Raw genomic sequence first — 19,977 nt, 5'->3', positions numbered from 1 at the left:
TGTCCGTGCTGGATGGAGGCACTCATATCTCCCTTCCTGTGGCTGGACAGATGACAGAAATGTGCTTGTCTGAGAAGCCGGCTACCCACGCTTTGAAATGATTCCCCCCCTCCATCCCACAGCCCCCCCCAACAAACAATGCAGCCTCTGTGACCGCCAAGGTCACTTCTGGCCCCAAACCCTTAGTGACAGCGTCCCCATTGGCTGCCTCGCCACAAGAAATTATGGTTCCTGTTGACCTATTATGAATAATAATGGCAGCAAAGAAGGGCGCCTTTCAGCCGAGAAAGAGGAAAGTTTTTGCAACTGCTGTGGAAGGACCAAAGAGCGAGGAAACCAAGGGGTGGCGCTGGGATCCAGCTCTGGGTGGGTGATGATGGTGGTGGACGTGGCGAGAAGAGTTGGACTGCAATGGCGCCAGCTAACCATGGTGCCCTCTGAGCACGTGCAGGGGGGAGGGAAGCTCCCTTCTCCTGTTAGAAGCCGAGCCCTATAGATCCGGATCCGCGAATCTCTGCATTCGCCCCAAGGTCAAAGCATCTCTAATACGGGGCTGTCCAACTTTGTTTAAACACCTTCTATGGAGCAGAATCTGCCACCCTCCAAAGCAGCCCATTCCATGGCCAAACAGCTCTTAAGGTCAAGATGTTCTTCCTAATATTTTAAGCAAAATCGCTTTTCGTTTAATTTGAATCCACTGCTTCGGGTCCTAACCCCGGAGTGACAGAAAACAAGTTCGCTCCACCTTCCACGTGACAGCCCTTCAGATATTTAGAGATGGTTCTCATGTCACCTCTCAGTGTGATGTGGCTACCAAGAAAAAAGCCAACTGTGTCCAGGCCTGGACACCCCACTTCAAGAAGGACACTGATAAATTAGAACAAATTCAAAGGAGGGCAACAAGGAGGATCCAGGGGCTGGAAACCAAGCCCTAGGAGTTAAAACTGAAAGAACTGGGTCTGTTTAACCTTGAAGAAAGAAGACTGAGGCATGATAAGAGAGCACTTTTCAAATATCTGAAAGGGTGTCATACAAAGGAGGGGCAGGATCTGTTCTCGATCATCCCACTGTGCAGGACAAGAATGGGCTGAAGCCAGTTGAATATCAGGATAAATGGCCGAAGCAGTACAACAATGGAGCCGTGACCTCAGGAGGTGGTGAAGCGCTCCAATGCTGGAGGCCTTCCAGAGAAAACGGGACAACCCTCCATCAGATCTGCTTTGACTTGGATCCCTGCCTTGAGGAGGAAGTTAGACTCGATGGCCTTATGAGCGCCTTCAAACTTCATTATTCTATGATTCTTCTCTCTGGCTAGACATATCGAGCTTCCTCACTGGGCTTGTTTTCCACCTCCTTCAACATCTTGGTCATCTCTTCTGGACATGTTCCAGCTTCTTGAGGCCCCTTTTTCAACCACTGATACAGAAAAATGCAACTACCAGCCTTTTGGACGGTCCTTAAAGAGCCCGTGGGGAGGGATCAGGAGGTGTGCTTGAGGACCTGGGTTTTCTCCTGCCCCACTGTGGGCATGCACACAGCCTCCCACACAGCATCGGTCATGGCTTGGATGTCCGCCAGCCAGCCTCGAATCCTCGACCAGCACGTACCCTGGCATCGCTGACAAGATGGAGAGATCAGCCCAGGCCATCGCCTTGGGCCTTGGTCATCCTTGGCAGGTGGCCCTCTCTGAAACGCCTGTGCTTTTCTTTGGAAGGACTTTGGTGCCAACGCTGCAGTCATTCGGGGATAAAGGAAAGGGGTGTCTGAATGGCAGCGGAGGGACCGGCCTCCTGCCCTGGAGGTTCCTTGCTCTTTTAACAGAAATTTTAAAAAATGCCTCTTGTCCATTTTACTGGGAGGAGAAATGGGGAAGAAAACTTCTCAATGCATTCCGCCTGAACTGCTTGGTGAGAGGTAGAGTCTTTTGTGCCTTCTTGAGGGTTGTGATTATTCCCAAAAGCTTCTAAGAAGTAAAGGCTACACCAAAAGAAAAGAGTGGGTAGTCATGCCTGCTGTTCTCTCAATCTTCGAGAGATGCCAAAGGAAGAAGGAGAACTATCGGTCTGGTTGGTTTGCGATGCTTCAACACCATCTTTCTCTCTCTCTCCATCTTCCTTCTTTTATGAGCTTTGTGCTAAGCGTCCATGGTTTGGCCTCGGTGTCCCGCGTCTGTAAAATGGCAGTATCAGCTGGTTGGCTTTGGTCAGATCTTTGCGGCGCTCAAGCAGCGAAACGGAGTTGTGCCACATGATCCCATGACCCTTCAGAAAGGGACCTGGCTCTTTTCACCCTGAGTGGCTCAAGGGTGCAAGATGTAGATGGCTCCATTGCCATTCCTGCCTTGCTGATTTTCAGGCCCTGTCTCTGATCCTGAACCTCGTGACCCTATCAGAAAGGCCAGCAAGCTCCAACCCTCTTGAAACTTGCTTACGTGGAGCCCACCCTGCTTCCTTCTTCTGCATGATCTACAACAGTGGAGACACTCCAATCTCTGGGAGCGAACAACCCAACCACCCTTCTAAGACGCAGATGGACGGGCCAGCACCAGCTGCCCCCCAAAGATGCCTTGTTTCAAATGAAACATGCCAGCTACGTCTTTGTTACTGCCAGTGTGATCTCTATTGTGCGTTGCAGGCCACTGTGAATGTGGCTTTGCTTTTAACACCTCCTCCCTTCAGTGCTTTATGGAAATCCCCAAAAGAAAACTTGATAAGCCTAGAATTTTGGCTGTGCTCTGGAATATGGGACCATCAGGGGTTGAACAATCCTTATCCCAACCCAAGAGTCTCAAGAGAGAGGGAAAGTTCGGCCACCCCAAAGAGCCGGAAGCTCCTTGCTGCTCCTTATTCCTTCCTCTCCACTTTTCCTGCACATCGTCCGTGAAGGGGAAAGACGACTTGATTTTTTATTCTTGTCCCAGTTGCTCGTCTCATTCTCGCCCCTTCTACAACATATATCTATATATTTGCATCAACATACAAACCTCCCCCCCCCCGCCCCCCCCGCCGCCATAATAAAACAACTTTGGCACAGTCCAAAAAGAAAAAGCAAAGCAAAGAAAGCCGCTTTCTCCTTGTGGAAATAAATTATCTAGACTCTGAAACATGTTTGCATATTTTGAGGTTGGCTCTGGGAAGTGAGGAGGGCAAACGCAAAGCGCCAGGCTCGGGGGGTGACCTCATCTCTCAAGCCGTCGGCACGCCAGGGTGCCAGACCTACCCTCCTTGGGATCCTGCGTCATATCCAGAGTCGAACTCCAGGAGAAGCGTTCCACCGTCCCGTAGTCCAGCTCGGTGAAGTCCCTGGGGAGGGTCTCCAGCTCGTAAGCGCCCCTTTTCTTCCAGTAGAGAAACATGGCGTCCAGGGCCCCGCCAGCGTCACGCTGGCTCCTCTTGGGGGCTCCTCTCTCAGCAAAATCCCATCAGTCCCCCCAACCTTTCCTGGCCGAAGTACCATCCGTGGCTTGAGGTGTCACCAGCCAGGATCCCACCTTAAGGAGCAGGTTCGGGCGATGGAGGCAGAGACAAGTGGCGCATTCATCCCCGCAACGAGACAGACGCTCTCTTGGATGGCAGCAAAGTGCTCGGAAGAAACTGACCAGTGTTTCTGAGCACCAAGCCAGACAAAGGGTCTTTCTTCCGACTCCTACAGACATTTTACAAATTTCGCTTTCCTTCGTTTATGAAAAGAGACCTCAGCCAAGGATGCAAGACGTATTTATGATGGTTTAAAAAAAAAAAACAACTTCAACTGGCTGGGGAAAGCAAGCCAAAGACGATTGTCGAGTTTGGACCCACAAAAGGGAAGGGAAGTGGCGTTCAGCTAGAACAAGGGAAGTGAAAGATCGCCACCTCGTCGGGAAACAGGATCAGCGGGGCCATGTGCACATCGCCGGAAAGAAGGGCCTGCCTCACCCAATAAGGAGGACTAGTTAGTTTCTTGTACAGATAAACAGAATGGATGGTCTGTCCCACCAGAGCAGGGAAGGTTTAGAGCTGGTGGGCTGTGTTCTTGTTGAGGCTATAGCGTTTGTGGTGCTACTTCAAAGGTCTCCTGACCATCTTCTTTCTTCTCGTTTTGGATGTTTGAACCAAGTTCTGACAGGATGGTCCTTCAAACAGCGGGCCCCTTCCAACGAAAAATTGTCCTTGGGCAGCCTTCAACCAGAGGCCCAGTCTTCCTCATAGCCATCGTCCGCTGTCAAGTCAACTCTGACTTATGGCGACACCCTTTTCAGGGTTTTCTACACTCAGAAATGGCTTCCCGTTCCCTTCTTTGGGGTGGGTGGTGGGTGGGTAGGCATCCCGGGACTGTCCAAGAGGCCCAAGGCCACACAGGCTGGCCTTTCCGGGAAGCCCAGGGGAGAAACAAACTCCCAACTTCTGGCTCAGTAGCCAGATGCTTAACCCACTCAGCTGTCTTCCTCCCAGGGGCCATATCGCCACCCAAAGACAGACCAAGGCTTAGGGGAGAGATGGAGCAGCATGAGACAGGCATCCATACCTGTGGTCTGCACGCTCCTAACACGCACTCCATCATCATTCTGTCCAAATCAAGTTTGGAAAAGATGCACAAATGCACACACCTGTTCCCTGGAGGGGATCATCACTAGGGAGGAGTAGATAATTTTGAGCAATGGATGTGGCGCCTATGGAGGACCCCGGAACCGTCACTGTCTCTCACCATCACCTGCTTTGCACAGTCCGGGGGGGGGGGTGCGACCTATTTGCACTATCAGAGCACTGGCAAGTTAAGGCCAAGGGGATGGCCCAGCCAGTGCAAGAATCGCACCGAGACTCACATCCTACCCCCCCCCAATGCTTCTGAAGTACAGAGGGGACGGAGATGATCCGATTCAAGGTCAAAAGCAAGCAGGCTGGGAACAGGACTGGCCCGAGTCACGTCCATGCTTTAGCAAAAAATTTAAAAAAGGCAGGGGGCTCTGAGTGGGTGGGTGTTTTGTTGGATTCCAGACAATAGTCCAGAATGGCAAATGCCAATACCTCTGAGGTTCCAGCCCTCTACCAAACTTTCCAGGGCTGGGAACCCCATGAAAATCTGCAGAACCAACTGCTGAGTAGACCCATCCCAAGCCAACCCCCGGGCCTTCTCTTGTCTTAGGGCTGCAGCAAGGGAGGCAAGCAGGGCTCGCGGGCAAGCCGGATTGCTCAGGCACGAAGGACAGTGAGAGGAGGCTTCCCTGCAACACGGACCTTTGCCTGATTTGACGTTAAACCGGCGGGGGGGGGGGGGGATGCAGCTCTAAGACCACAAAGGCACCCAAACCATTCTTTTTTAAATGCTGCCCCAGAACTCTCCCCATCCCTGTTTTTTTGGGATGTGTGTGTGTTAATTGCTACCCCTGGAAGCCCTCAAAAGTGGCCAGCTGACTTCCAAACAGGTCACAACCCCCTTCTGTGCCCTTGAAGATTTCCAAGCATCCATTGCTCAAATTTGGAAGTGGGCTGCTGGTTGCTTCCAGCTCTTCCTCGTCTTCCTCCTCCTGCTCACAGGGGCAGAAAATTGCTCCTTGGTCTTTGCCCTGGATCAAGGACGGTCTCTGCCTACTTTCTGGGGCATGGAGGGGGTCCATGCCTCCACCACGCCGGCTGGAGGGGAGGTGGAGGGGAGAGAGAGGAGCCCTATGTTTTCTCCAGCCCAAAGGTTCTCCTGCTCCTCCTTTCTCTTGCGTGACTCGGAGCGCTCTAGAAATATGACAGATGGAGCCAAACTCCCAGACTCCCTCCTCCAGCCCCCACTTTCCCCCCACCAGATGCAGCCGTTTCATATAACTTGACCATGCCTCCTGGTCGGCAAGATTCTTTCCAAACCAAAAAGGAGAAAAAGCTTCAAGCAGGTCACCATTCCTGCAGGATGGGACAGACCAGCTGCCCTGCAACCACCAACAACCGCCATTGATCTGTCCCGCGTTTGTTTCAGAAAATGCCAGATTTAGAACCATCTACCGATGGACGCGGGGGAGGGATGTCTGTCATCAATGGAAAGACTGCACCAACCACTAAGAACAACAACGATAACCTCTGAATGGCAGAGCTGGAAGGGACCCTACAGATCATCAAGTCCATCCCCTCTCAAGGAGGCATGGTGGGGAATTCGAACTCCCAACCTCTGGCTCTGCAGCCGGAGACCTCAACCACTAAGTTATCTAGCAGTTCAGGTAATACTCTTCCTGCGCCTGCTGTAAATCTTTAACAGATTCCTACAACTCAGTTTCCAGCTTGATGCGCATAAGGACTGTTTGTTAATTCTTCAGCTCAGAAACCTGTATGCTTTGCCGAAGGCGAGAGGTCAGCCTCTCGGCCGCAACCTGTCTTCCCTTCCTAGGAGTTGGTGGCCTGCCATTCTCTCTCCAGGGCCAGCTGTCCCAGTTATTCATCTGAACATCTATCTGTGACTCTTGAAGCCTGCCCTCTCCGTCTTCAGGCCGAATTTCACTGTGGCGAGAGAACATCTATTCCAGTTTCTTGATGGCCATGCTTCCTCTCGCAACTCCAACCAGTCTGATGAGGAGTCCTGGAGAATCTGAAAGCTTGCACATTCTTGTGGAATCCTACTGTAGTTGGTCTTCATAAAAGTATTGCCCATCTGCAATATATATATATATTTGTATTTTTTGGGAGGGGGCTGTTCTTGTGGACCAGAATAGCTACCACTTTTTAAAATATGCATCACCTAATTAATAATAATCGTTGAATCCAGCATGATAAAGAAATAACGCTGGGGAAAGGAGAAGGCAACAGGAAACGAGGAAGACCGAATATGAGATGAATGGACTCAATAAAGGAAGCCATGAGACCTGAGCAGACTGTCAGCGGCTGACCCTTTTTGAAGTCACTTGCTCATAGGGTTACCTTCTATCACAACTAGCTTGATGGCACATATGAAGAAAGTAGAAAGAAAGGGATAACTTGATGCACTCCATGGTTTCCTTTGGATGCCTTTTGTCGGTTACACCCCAAGCATGGACACTCGTTCATGGAAATGTCTCCTTCTTCAATGCCCCTTGGACAAAGCATCTCCTGTCTTCCCCAGAAACTATCCTCCTGTCTCCTCATAATCTAGAGATTTTAGTATATAGAAGAATATCCGTGCTATAGGACTTGCAAGGGACACCAAGGAAGGGCTTAGTGCTTTGAAGCTTGCCCTGGTGCTAAATCTCAAAAAAAGGTCAACAAGATGAAAGGGCCAGCAGCATTTCAGGAGGTGGAAGTTGGAAGAAATCCCGTCCGTTTCTCAAAGAGCTGCCTCCCCGCTTTCCAACCCACAGTCCCGGCGCTTCGGCTGCTGTCAGGCACTCCAAAAAAAGAGAAAATGGCCGCCATCCCATTTCACCACCCAACCGCCTCCCTTTCCTGGCGGGCTCTGCCGGGGACCTGTTCTGCTTTATGGAACTGGCTGGCTGCCCCCCCCAGACGCCTCTCGGGCCAGCCACTTTTTTCGTAGGCTGACACAGTTGCCAGGGGGAAAAAAAGAGAGAATTCAGAAGACCTCTTGGCAATTCAACTCCCATTTTTGACTCGCGTTCTGACCAGGGCAAACTCTGGCCCAAGACTTCGCAGACGCCCATCATCTCTTTCATCCCACCAGCCATTTTCCCAAAGATTATGAATTCTCCCCCACAGCCCCCATGCCAGAAACATAAAGGCCAGGTTTCCTGAGAAAGAGATGCATAAGTTTACACTCCTTATGCTCACTATTATTGCGAGCTTTGGGGTCGTTGAAATGTTGAAAGGAAAGGAAAAATTCTAAGAACAACTGAAAAGGCAACAACATGGGCGAGTATTAAGGCTACATAAAGTGTGACGCGCAAGGGCTAATCATCTGTGAAGATTCTCAATCCAGGTGTGGTAATCTGGAAGTCGAGTCCTGACAACTGAACTTCTTTCTTGTTAGGCTGAAATGTTTCACTACTTGTCCAAGAAGCTCTTCAGTCTGAGGAGAGTCAGTGGGAGATCCCTGATATATCCTCCATGTTGGTTTCCCTCCCCTCTGGTCTGAATAGGCTTGTTAGAAGGACAAAGGACTGGGGGGTGAGGGATAATTCCACTTCTGCAGTCCTTCTCCACCCATTGTCATGGGTCGTTGATGGTCATTAACAGTAATCTTTCTCATTTTGGACTGAGAAGATAGGTAGTTTGAGAGAGGGATCAGGGAGGCCATACATGTGCATAAAAATGTCCCTCACTCAACAAGGGTGGAGGCCTTGGATAAAATCTGTTTCCTATTTATCATGATGCCCTTTCATCCATCCCCAAGATTAGGGACACACACATACACAAGAAAGATCACTGTTAATGACCGTCAAGGCCCCATGACAATGGGTGGAGAAGGACTGCAGAAGTGGAATTATCCCTCACCCCCCAGTCCTTTGTCCTTCTAACAAGCCTTTTCAGACCAGAGGGGAGGGAAATCAACATGGAGGCTATATCAGGGATCTCCTACCAACTCTCCTCAGACTGAAGAAGCTACTTGGATGAGTAGTGAAACATTTCAACCTAACATGAAAGAAGTCCAGTTGTTGTGACTCGACTTCCAGATAAGGGCTAATAATGAGGGGGGGGGGGGAAACATACACAAAACAGCAGCAGCATCAATGGCAAGACATGCTACTGGGACTCAGACAGACAGAGGTGTTGATGTTGTAATATGAAAATCCAGTCTCTCACCTAGATGGCTTCTGTGTCCAGCAGTGGGACATCTACCACTGACTGGGCACCACTGTTTCAGCAGCCTTTGCCTGGCTGGTTTTTGCTCTGATGCACTACCATGCTCAGGGTTCTGGAGAATATCTGCAGTACCGAAAGCAGAGCTGTTTTACACAGTCCCCATCATCCCCAACCACCACAGAAGGTGGCTGGGGACAGTGGTCGAGCCACTTTTGGAGGAGGGCCAGGTGGTCACCTCTTCGGGCTTTGCTGGAAGAGGGAGGTGGCTTTTAGAAGAGCAGGCAGGAAAGGAAAAAGACTGGTGGCTTTTAATGAGAAATGTGGCTCAGAGCTTCAGTGCATAGCATTCAAAGAATTTCTTGTTTTGTTGGCTTGTTCACTTACTTGGAAGTAACAGCTCCGGTGAACAAGTATGCAGAAATGGGATGATTCACCAGTGCTCTGAGAACATGTCAGGAAACAGGCGAGAAGCAGTTAGGAAGGTAGGGGCATGGGCCACCGTCAGCACCCTTCAAAGGGCCAGACTATATAGGGCAGACCACCCATTGTCAGAAGGTGACCCTTGGGGGGGGGGAGTGCTCCAGAGACGCGTGCCTGAGCAATCAGGCTTGCCTCCCAACATATGCGCATGTGCAAAGAAAGGCCCTGCACTGACAGTCAGCCAAGCTCTGATGTGTCATTGCTGTTCACTTCAACATGGATGTTGCTGTTCTTGCAGCGAGAACCGGTGCAACTGAATCAAAGCTCCTCCAGTGGGAAACTGCCAAGCTCCTCTTGCACTGCAATGGCATGGAAACCACGCAACTCCCTTTTGCTGCCCAGGTTCACTCGGTAGGACATCTATTACCCCAAAGAATGAGGGCAGGGCAATTTTTTTTCCAGCAAGGACCCTGTTGAGTCTTGCTGTGTTTCTGGGCTACTCCCAGCAAGCGCAGCACCCTCCCCTTCCTCCGTGCAGCCAGGACACAGCAGAAGGATGGGGCCCAGCAGCTCTCAGGCAGCAAATTAAGCACTTCTTGTCTTGCTCTTGGCTTCGCTGAGAAGCAAACAAGCTCATGCCGTTTCTTTGAGCAGATCTGCAAAAAAACACAAAACCAAAAAAACACACAACCCTCCTCCCTTCCCAGTTTCTGGAAGGGGAACCACTTGGCAGTTGAGAAGACCAGACAGCAGCCTGGAACCAAAAGCCCTCGGCTGCAGGCAGACGTCCTGGTTTTTTACGACGCCTCGGCCTGGAAGGATGGAAATTCTGACAAGGTCGGAGCAGGAAGGGAGCAGGGAGTCGCAGACAAAGAACGATCAAAGGCAACCGGCCCATTGGCCAAGAACGGCAGATGGGAAGCTGAGAAGACCATCGGAGACTCATGTAAACACAGGAGACACCAAGCATGCTGGTCCTACCAGCGTTGTGGGCCTGAGCCATCAGAAGGGCAAATGAAGCCCTTGTTCACCTCCCAATGACCAATCACAAAGCAGATCTGCAAACTACAGGAGGCGCCAAAACTTGTGCTAGGACAAACAGACATCTCTTGGCACTTAAGGAAGCCCCACTTCCTTGTCATGCCATTGAGTTTAACTCTAGGTGCGTTTGCAGCCCCCTCCTGACCGCTCCCCATTTTATTGATAACAAAACTCCCTTGGCTCCTTCCCCATTGATCCCAATCCTGTAGTAGTGAACAGAGAGGGAAGCTCGAAGAAAGGGGCGGTGTGAAAATTCAAAACCTTGCTACAGAAGGACTTAAAGGACTGACACTAACTTTCACAGACATGTACCACTAATTTTGGGGCTCTTCTGTATGATTCTTCTGAGCTTCTTCATGGAGTTGTGTTCAGCCTGAAGAAGTGGAAGTTGTTCCTTGAAAGCTTGCAACTTGAGTTCTAGTGGTCCAATAAAAGATTATCAGCCAGTCTTGCATTAAATCTTTGGGAACCCCACCGTCTTTTTCTTGTTCACTCCTTTATGTGGCTCACTGGCATGCCCATGTAGCCCCCAACCCTTAAACGTTGGCACGGAAGAACAAGGAATGCTAAGACACTTATATTCTGCCCTACTGCCCACGCATACACAGTCTCACACACAGCACAACTGTCCCAAGCTTGGGACTCAAATGATGTAGCCCAGGTTAAGCAACATAATTCTACAGTTTTTGGATTCTCCAAAAGCCCATCAGTTGGATTGACTCCATCAAAGCCTTGAGTTTGCGAGAACTGAGCAGGGCTGTTAGAGAAAGGACCTTCTGATGGTCACCAAGCTGTAAGGTCACTGTAAGTCAGAAGCTGTTTGATGATGCCTAATGCTAACGAGAGGCAGACACACCAGAGATGGGGCGTCTGCAGAAAATGAATCAAGGAGCCCCAGTCAAGCTGGAGAATCCTTCAAACTTGATGATCAATTTGGGGTGCGAGCCATTAAACTTGGGGTGGGGCCTGCAGGCGGCTCTGCGTGGTCCAGAGAAGAGCACATCGGCTCCTGGATTTAGGATGGCTACCCAACTCAGTCTATTGGCTATCTCAGGCGAACACGGCCACATATCCTTTGACGAGACCCGTTTTATTATTTCCATTGCATATCAAGACAGAACCACAGCAAAAGGACATGGCGGATGGGGGTAGGGGAGGGAAACAAATATTCCTTTAATATTATCATTAAATCCTCTGCTCTTGCCTCGGTCGCCTACTTTCATAACATCCTCCAAGAAACAGTCCCTCAAGGCTGCCTTTTTTGGTTGGCCTTATCAAGGGGGGGCACCCTAAAATGGAAGTTAAAACATTGTTCTCTTTCCAGATCATGGCCAGTCTACCACATGGACTTTTGAGATCTCCTAGCACAGGACATGTTTTAATTTTATTTCATTTCCGCTCACCTCCCCCCACCCCCCAACTATACTGGGTGCTGCTCCGGTGGAAGGCCACGATCTCCAGAAGCCACGCAGGCAAAATCCACGCCCTTCACTGGGTAGCTACCCATCACAAACAGTGGCAAGGAAGCAAAGCCTTCCTGGGAAGCCGAGTCTTAGTCACAGTTCATTGGAAGAAGCCCGGCGTGTTTTCCTCCAAAGCAGCTTGGCTTTTTGGACAGACAAAAGGCTTGAGAAGAGTTGGGAAGGATGGAGAGGTGTGGGCAGGCCGGCCGGCCGGCTGCGACTCCCAGCTGGCTTGGATTCTTTTGGGCACTGATCAGACGGGAAGAGGGTGCGGAGCCGGAAATGCCTGCCAGCTGTTCCCATGCCAGGGAGGAGTTCTCCCAGAGACCCGCTAGAAGTGCATTTCTGTAGCGTCTGGGAAAGGAAAGCATCTTCATGTCTTCTCCCCTTTTCCTCTTAGGGTTGCGTTCTCTCTCCCCTGTCTCCTTCTCTGCCTGTCAAGTCTCTTGGCCCACCACGGCCACTTACACTTCATCCAAAAGGACCGAAGGACAAAAAGGAGGAGAACCATTAGCATAAAATGGTATATTCTCCTTGAGAGGCCCGGATGGGGAAGGAAAAAAAAACTAGAGAGGGTTTCTACAACCAAAATGGAATGGATAGTCCACGATCCCACCTGAATGGGGAGCCCAGAAATGAAAAATCCACACCTTCTCCAATTTTTGAAGAGGAGAATCATCATCTTCACCTTAGAACGGCAGGGTTGGAAAGGTCCTATGGATCATGGAGTCCAGACCAGTCGAAGAATCGAACTCCCAACCTCTAGCTCCATGGAGCGATCTGGCCATTTTAATATTGGCCTTGACACGTGGAACTCATGGACACACAAGCATAGTTGGGTAATCTAGTTTTAGCCCAGTCGCCTGGTGAGCTAGTTCCCATATGCCACCCAGGAGTCAAAAGCCGATTGTCCCCAGACAGAACCCAGCATTCACCTGCCCTGTGATCAATGATCAGCTCTTAAGACAGGTGGCTCCTTGGCAACTGGAAGCATCCAGTCGGCTTCTAGTTTCCCACCTTCTGCGCACAAACAGAAAGCCAGCTACACAGGAAACGGGAGGGGAAGAGAGGGAGGGGGCACCTTGTAGGAGGAACCATCTCTCTCTCTCTCTCTCTCTCTCTCTCTCTCACACACACACACACACACACACACACACACACACACACCTACTTCCATGTCTTTTTTTTCTGCCTAGTAACAAGAAAAAGAGATGTTTCTGAATTTTCTGATGAGACACAGAACCCCATGTCTAGTGCCTAGGCACAAATTTGAGTTTGCCCAGCCCTCCCTCTGCACACCCAGATAAACCTCTTGGTGGTGGTGGTGAGGTTACTCCTCAGAGCCTGCCTCATCCCCAGGACGACCCCACAGGATCTTGGTGGGACACGGGGCAGGGGGCAGCCCCCACCTTCCCTTCAGCCATAAGACTGCTAACGACAGCAGGATTGTGGCCAATTCTGCATCGCCCAGAAGAGGGACTCCAGTGTGCGCATCACATTGGTGAATGCGACGCTTCAGATGAACGGTTCAGAGTGGGTTGTTCATCTTGAAATAGAATTTCAATTCACCTGCCTCGGGTGGGAGAGAGATCGTCACCCGAAGGGACCTTTGCATGCACGCCTGCTGCGGAGCCCGAGTGTCTACGGACTGCTTAGGAAGGAGGAGGAGAAGGCCCCGATTCTCTTTCCTTGTGGCCCTTTATCCTCACATTAGACATGGACTGGGCGAAGCCCTTCAAGCAGAGGACACTTTCTGGATTGTCCTCTTCTCAAACGGAATCCTGTTCTCCCTAGCAGAAGACACGTGGCCACCCTAATGAGGGCCCTTTGAGTTCCAAGGCAAAATGGCAACAAGGATCATTTGGGTTCCCCCTGCAAAAACTTGGCAAATTGACCTCGAAGCAGGGACTCCCTGGTGCGATGGGAAGGGGGGGGAAGGATCAGGATCGTTAATGGGGAGAAGAGTTCCTAGATAAGCCATATCTGAAGCAGGAGCTGTGTTGGTTTTTTTTCCCTAGCACCCCAAATAGGGGACATGGAAGGGACTCCCCCTCTCAGCAGCATGAGAGGATATAGTGCCGCTTGGATTTCCTGCCTTGGAACACCAACTTTTCCTGGGTTTGGGAGAAGAAAGAGGGGATGAGGTGAAAAGAGCTAACAAAAGCAATGTTTGAAATACCATTTCATTCCTGAGAGGGATGGAAACCAACGGCAACTCCCTACAACGAGGGGCGGGCGGGGGGGACCATTTTCCAGCTGGTTCATTTATCAGTGTCTCCGCTGCTTACTTTTAAAAGGGGAGGAAAAAAACCACATGCTCAGAACAGTTTGTTGTTTTGTCTGAGCCGCCTGCCAAAGAGGTAGCCAGAGTTTTAAATCACCAGTCTCTCCCACTTCCGTCCGAACATGGCGTGCAGGCGCTTGCTTTCAGGGAGGCAGCCCTCTGCTTGGGAACCGGAGTGCGAGGGATCCCATCCTCCACTCCTCAGACCGCCTTGTCCCCTTGGGTTGGTGCAGGTGCCCAGTTTTTAGCTCAGCTGCTAGTATCACAGCAGCTGGAACAAAGCAAGGAGCAGACAAGCCTATGTTTAGCTGGGGGGGAGGAAGCATTGGGTACCACGTTTTTCTGCCAGGCATGATGGAGAACATCTCCAGAGTCCAATGTCTTCAATTCACACTCAAAAACCCAGCTTTTATATAAAGCCCCAGGACTATCTTTACTTCCTGTACTTCAATGTAACTAAACCAAGTCCATGTAATTAAACTAACCACACTTCCCTGTTTTTCTTCTTCCTTCCTTAAGCCGCATTGCAAAATCTTAAGTTCTTCAAGCCCAGGGCACTGCCCTTTGGCAAAGCAGACTGTCCGTCGGTGGCAGAAGGCAAAACGGAAGAGAGGTCTTAAGCCAAATGCCTGTTCGGCTGAAGGAAGGGCAGAAGACCAAATGAAGCCTCAACGGAAGGGGGGGGGGAATCCAAAGAGCACAGGCCTGTTTTTATCCTACTTCCTTAAGAAAAGCCATGTGTGGCTAGAATGTTCCTCTTGAATTGCCAAGTCCAGGAGTCAAGAGCTTGTTGTGAAACTCATTGGATCAGCTTTGGTCTGGTGGACTCTCTCTTTTCCTCACCCTAACATATCCTACAGTGCCCAGGTTTCATCTGTATGAGAATAGAATAGAATTACTGGAAAAGTTCCTCAGAGTGCAGCAAATGCTAAATGACTCATTTGGGTTACACCAGCAGCCTCTAATGTTGACGTTACCATTAAGGGAATAAGACTCATTTTCCTTCCTATCCAAGAGACAACAGGCCTTGATCCACTAAATCTCACAGAATCAAAGAATAACTGGAAGGGGCTTATAAGGCCATCCAGTCCAACCCCCTGCTCACTGCATGAGCCCAAGTCAAAAGCAACTTTAAGAGGATTGTTTAATTTTCTTGCTGAATGCCTCCAGCATCGAAGTGCTCACCACCTCCCAAGGTCACTGGTTTCGCTGTTGTGCTACTCTTACAGTTAAGAAGTTTTTCCTGCTATTCAGCTTAAATCTGGCTTCCTGCAGCTTGAGCCTATTCTTAGGTGTCCTGCACCCTGGGATAAACTAGAACAGATCCTGCCCCTCCTCTGTAGGATGACCTTACAAGTATTTGAAAAGAACACCCATCAATCCTTATCCATGTAGTTACCAAAATGACTTTGTGTGGTCTCGTTTATATCACTGAATGACCATCATCACTGTAACCTCACCAGCTACCTCCACATCCCTGAAGGGCTGCGACACAGGTGATGGAGCAAGCTGGCTTTCTGCCTGCTCTAAAGGGCAGGATCCAGATTTCAAGAAAGAATGCCACTAAACATGAGGAAAAGGTTCTTGATGGCAAGAGCTGCTGGATAGTGGCAGGGATCACTTTGAAATGTGGTGGAGTCTCCCACCTCTGGAGATGTTCACACAAAGGTTGTATGGCCAACAGTCAGCAACATTTCAGCTAGGGATCGCTTGGATGACCTCTGAGGGCCCCTTCTGATTTTATGATTTCAGGATCCTAACAATGGCACTAGCAAGCTCCTAAGCGTCCGAGTAGATGAGACGCTTAGCTCAAAACCAGAACATTATAGTACATTTTTTGTCCGTTATGGAATTCTGCCAGAGCTGGCATCACCCTTGCAAATTCTGCCTGTGTGGACCTTTGGGTGAACCATCACAAAAGTCATTTGCAGATGACAGAGTTTAGAAAAGCTCGTGCCATGGGAAGCAGATGCCTTTCACCTCTTCAAGGAGATACATTTCCAAATGCGGGCTGCCCGTTTCATCAAATTGGACTTGAAAATTGGGGCTGTTGGTGGGTAATGTCTCAATATCCACCAAGAACTCAGGGCACAATCCATATAGGACATGAGGAAACAAGCACCTTGCTGGTCTCTTCCCCATCTGAATGCTATGCAGAAAAAAACGTGACCGTGTTCAAGGATACCTGTGGCAGCCCTGCTGGAAGACGCTGGATTCATGTCCTGCTTCCTTGGGGGGGGGGGTCCAGATCGTCTCCATGAAGCCCACGACCAGGTCACGAGACTAGCATCCATTATCCAGGTAAACAGATCTTGACTCTGAACCTTTTAAATTCTCAGTAAGACTCCACTTCCACACAACGTGGGAATGGGTAGCCTGCCTGAAAAAGGCAATCAGGCCCCCCCACCTCCCCCTCCCCCATGTCACCATTGCCTGGATCGACCCTTTTTACTTACTTGTTCCCAAACGGAGCCCGAGCCAGCTGCGAGGGGGGGACCCATACTTTGTCAGGAGAACAGGGTTCATGATCTCGCCTCTCCTGGGGGCTGACGTTCCCAAGGCGAGAAGAGAAGAAGGCAGCAGCCCTGTTGGCCAAGAATCTCAGGGTACCATCAGGGAGCCCCGTGAGGCAGGAAAAAAAGCCAAGCAAATGGGAGCGGAGAGCGAGCCGTTGGTCGGCAAGAGGATCTCAAGCTCCGTTTTGGAAGAGAGCTGGCCCTGGCACGCCAGACTGGGATCTACAGCGCCTTGCGCGGCTCCAGTTTTCCCCATGTGGCGGGTGACATAAAAGCGAGCGCCTCTTCGGCCCTTGCCACGTTCCCGTCTTCCCAGTGCCGAGCCTCCCCTGGGCGTTGCATCTGTGAGCACCGGCTTCCTAAGGCTGTGCCTTCGTCTGCCGCCCCATTCTGGATTTCTGCTTTCCCATTAGCTCTGTCTCTCCCAGGGCTGGGCCTTCCCCTTCCTTGGCAAGCGGCCACCTGCTTTTCCCAGAGACGAACCCGGCCACGGAGACAGTGGCGAGGGGCTCGCCAGGTGGAGGTTTCGGAAGTGCTACCGCTGTGGTTCGGCCACCTTGGCCCCAAGCCAGGCCTCGGTGTCTTTTTCCTCCTGGGCGGAAGATCTTCCTTCCCTAAGGCAAGGCTGCCTGCACACCCATCAGCTCAGTGAAGCTGAAGTGCCTTAGATAAACTTCATCCACAGTCCACTGAGCATCACAGGGGGCAGTGGACTGGTTGCCACAGCAACCAGCTACCGAAAACCGGGAGGAGGGAAGCAACGGTACACCCCCTTGTCGCTCCTCTTCCCCCACACCTCAGACTCAAAGCTGATTTTGTTCCTGCCTCTGCCCCCCCTCCCCGGCAACGGTTCTGCTCCTTTTCTGCTTTCCCCTCTCTCATGCACACAGAGCTATTTCTTGCTACCATTTAAAACTCAGACCCCCCCCCGTCCCAACCCGCCCACCACACAGATGGCCTCCATATTTATTCTAGCCACTGTTCGGGCAGGATTGTCCGCCAGAGCTTTTCCTGTGCTGCCAGACGTGGCCATATGGGGAGAATTAAGAGCAGATTAAGCTAAAGGTTTAACTCTTTCGGCGGCCGCACTGCAACTGACGCACACCGGCCACAGACTCCAAGAGTCGCTAGCTCAGCAAAATCTCCTGCCGCTGACACGTTCGCCTCTCCAAAGGAGAAAACAGATTTTTAAAGCAGGTCAATTTCCCACCCACCCCTTCTAGCTTCCTTGCAGGCAAGCAGGAGGTAAGGGTGTGTGTGAGAGCAAGGAGAAGTGCCATCAATGCAGCTCCATTGATCGAAGGCACAGAAGAGCCCCAGGGACGAATCAACTCGGGCGCAGCAGCAAAGGAAATGTAAGCGGCCCATTTTTCCACTCCTATGCATTTACCAACAGGCTGAGGGAGGGCACGCAACTGCTCCACACCCTTTACTACTGAATAGCTCAGAGGTTTAACTAGGAGTTAAAATAACACCAATAATCAACCAGCAAGGCAGAAAAACTAGAGAGATCAAGCAACCTGCCTAGATTTTTTTTACACTTGCTCTAAATGTTATGACATGTGACAGAACGGGGTGTAGGGGACAGACGGGCACAGATCGGGACTCAAGACAATCTGGGTTCAAACTTCCCTTTGGCCATGGAAAAATCAATGGGTGGCGGTGGAAAGAGTAAAACCACTCCTTGAGCATCTCACATACCTCAGAAACTCTACTGACATCTCCGTAAGCTGGAAGATTCTTAACAGCACGTAACAGGAAATTATGACAAGTATTTGCCAGTTCAACAAAAGTCATGATGCATGTCTTCTTTGTAGAATGAGCGCTTGATGGTCCACAGCAAAACCGGCGTCCCTGGAAGTAAAGGTCACTGGCCTGGAGAAGCTGAAGGGGTGACCTTCCCATTTGGGGGAAGTCCCAAATTTGGGATGGTGGTTCTTCTGCAGCCAGGGAGGGCAAGAATACCCTGAGGAGTCCAAAAATGACCCCCCAGAAGCGACCTCCTCTTTTGTGAGCAAACAAACCGTAGGTCCTCAGACCAACCATATAACTTGGGGGTGAGTGGTGGCAATTTGTGGCAGTGGCAAAGTCTATAATTAGGAGCCTAAACTGTGGGGTTTGGAAAGGAAGTCTGGGCCACACACGGAAGGGCCTGCCTGGCACAAGGGTTGTGCTGCTGCACCAGGTTTGAGACCTCCGTGGACAGTGCAGGGAGGGGAATCGACAGCTGTGAGATCCTCAAAGCCCGAATCAGGTGTGTGAAAGCCAAGACAGTTTTCTCCAAAATGCTGCCCGTTCCGTACATGGGGCCAGCAGGGTGGGTGAAGCCAGGAGATTTGTTAGGGAACATTTGGGAATAAGCCAGGCCTGTACAAAAGGGAAGGGGGCTCCTATGGGGCAGGAGTACAAGCAGAGGCGGCGGGTCCTTCCTGCAAGCATGGGGAGAGCAGTCTTTGACATGGGATCCTGGGAGAAAACTGACAGGAGCAGGGAAGGCTGAAATAGGTGAAGGCACTCATGGTTCTGATTTCCCAAATGGGGACAAGATGGAAACTGACCAGGAGCAGAACACAATCGCCCTTGGAGAGTAATCGATTAAAGCCGATTGTGCACACCAGTGACAGCAACTAAAGGCACTTCTATGCCAAGGTTAAAAACTAGCACTTCAAGGTGGGAGGGCTCGGCTTTAAGAGTACAGCTATGCAATGAAAACTGTGTGGAACAGAGAGAAACCGTGGGAGATGTGTGTCTACAGTGACAAACTTTCTAAGGTTGATGTTGCTCTCAGAATCGAACGGGACGTGATGTGTGAAACAGGCTAGGAACCTTTAAAAGGCTGACCCTCCCCACCCCATAGAATCACTGCGGGTAACCCCAACAGCCCCTGGAAGTGCTTGAAAAACAACTCGAATTTTGGGACACCAGTTCAAACAAGCTGAGTGTGACATTCATGCAAGCCACATTTTGTCAGCAGCCCACCTGACAACCGATCAGAACAGCCGCCCCCAAAACATGCCCTCCAGATGGGCCTTCAACTGCCATCCTTCCCAGTGATCACGGTTCCCAGAAGAGCCCCTGATTGGGAAATCGGGATTTAAAAAAACAAGCAAGCAAACAAAAACTAGACAGCTTGTCTGTGGAAGGTACTTGGAAGAGAAAGAGCGACATCAGGTCTGCACAGATTCCGCTTGAGCTCATGCAAGCAGAGTCATGCTTTTGTGTTCTCTTCCCCCCACCCCCTCCAATAAAGAATAAATAAAAGAGACTTCGGTCCACTTGCTACAGGACGATTTTGGTCAAGAGGACCCCGAAGAGTCTTTAGGGGGAAAAGAGGCTGAGGTCCCTTCAAGGGACCCGATGCCCAGGAAACCAGCACAGCTCCGCCAGGGCAAACCCAGTGGCCCTCTCAAAGATCCCTCTTGACCATCCACTGGTTGTTCTCAAGCAACCGCTCTTCACCACCGCAGGCCCCCAAAGGGGCATTCGGAATGCCACCGGTGAAGGAATCCTGTGCGGTGCTACAGGCAAGCCATTCCTGGAGCCACAAGCTCAGACTCGCTGCTTCT

General features: G+C 50.7%; 1 protein-coding gene across 1 annotated transcript in view; it reads right to left on the bottom strand.

The window, feature by feature from the left end:
• The window catches only part of PLEKHG5 (pleckstrin homology and RhoGEF domain containing G5), an 82,757-nt gene extending 63,259 nt beyond the window's left edge, over positions 1-19,498 (bottom strand). Inside the window, exon 1 of the mRNA XM_020799982.3 lies at positions 16,352-19,498. Within this exon, the coding sequence (XP_020655641.3) occupies positions 16,352-16,421 (70 nt within the window). The 5' untranslated portion in view covers positions 16,422-19,498. The remainder of the gene's footprint in view (positions 1-16,351) is intronic.
• Positions 19,499-19,977: the final 479 nt, after the last annotated feature.

Source organism: Pogona vitticeps, chromosome 7 (assembly GCF_051106095.1).
Source record: "Pogona vitticeps strain Pit_001003342236 chromosome 7, PviZW2.1, whole genome shotgun sequence".
In the NCBI taxonomy this organism is placed as follows: Eukaryota; Metazoa; Chordata; class Lepidosauria; order Squamata; family Agamidae; genus Pogona; species Pogona vitticeps.
This window is presented reverse-complemented; position numbering and strand designations above follow the sequence as displayed.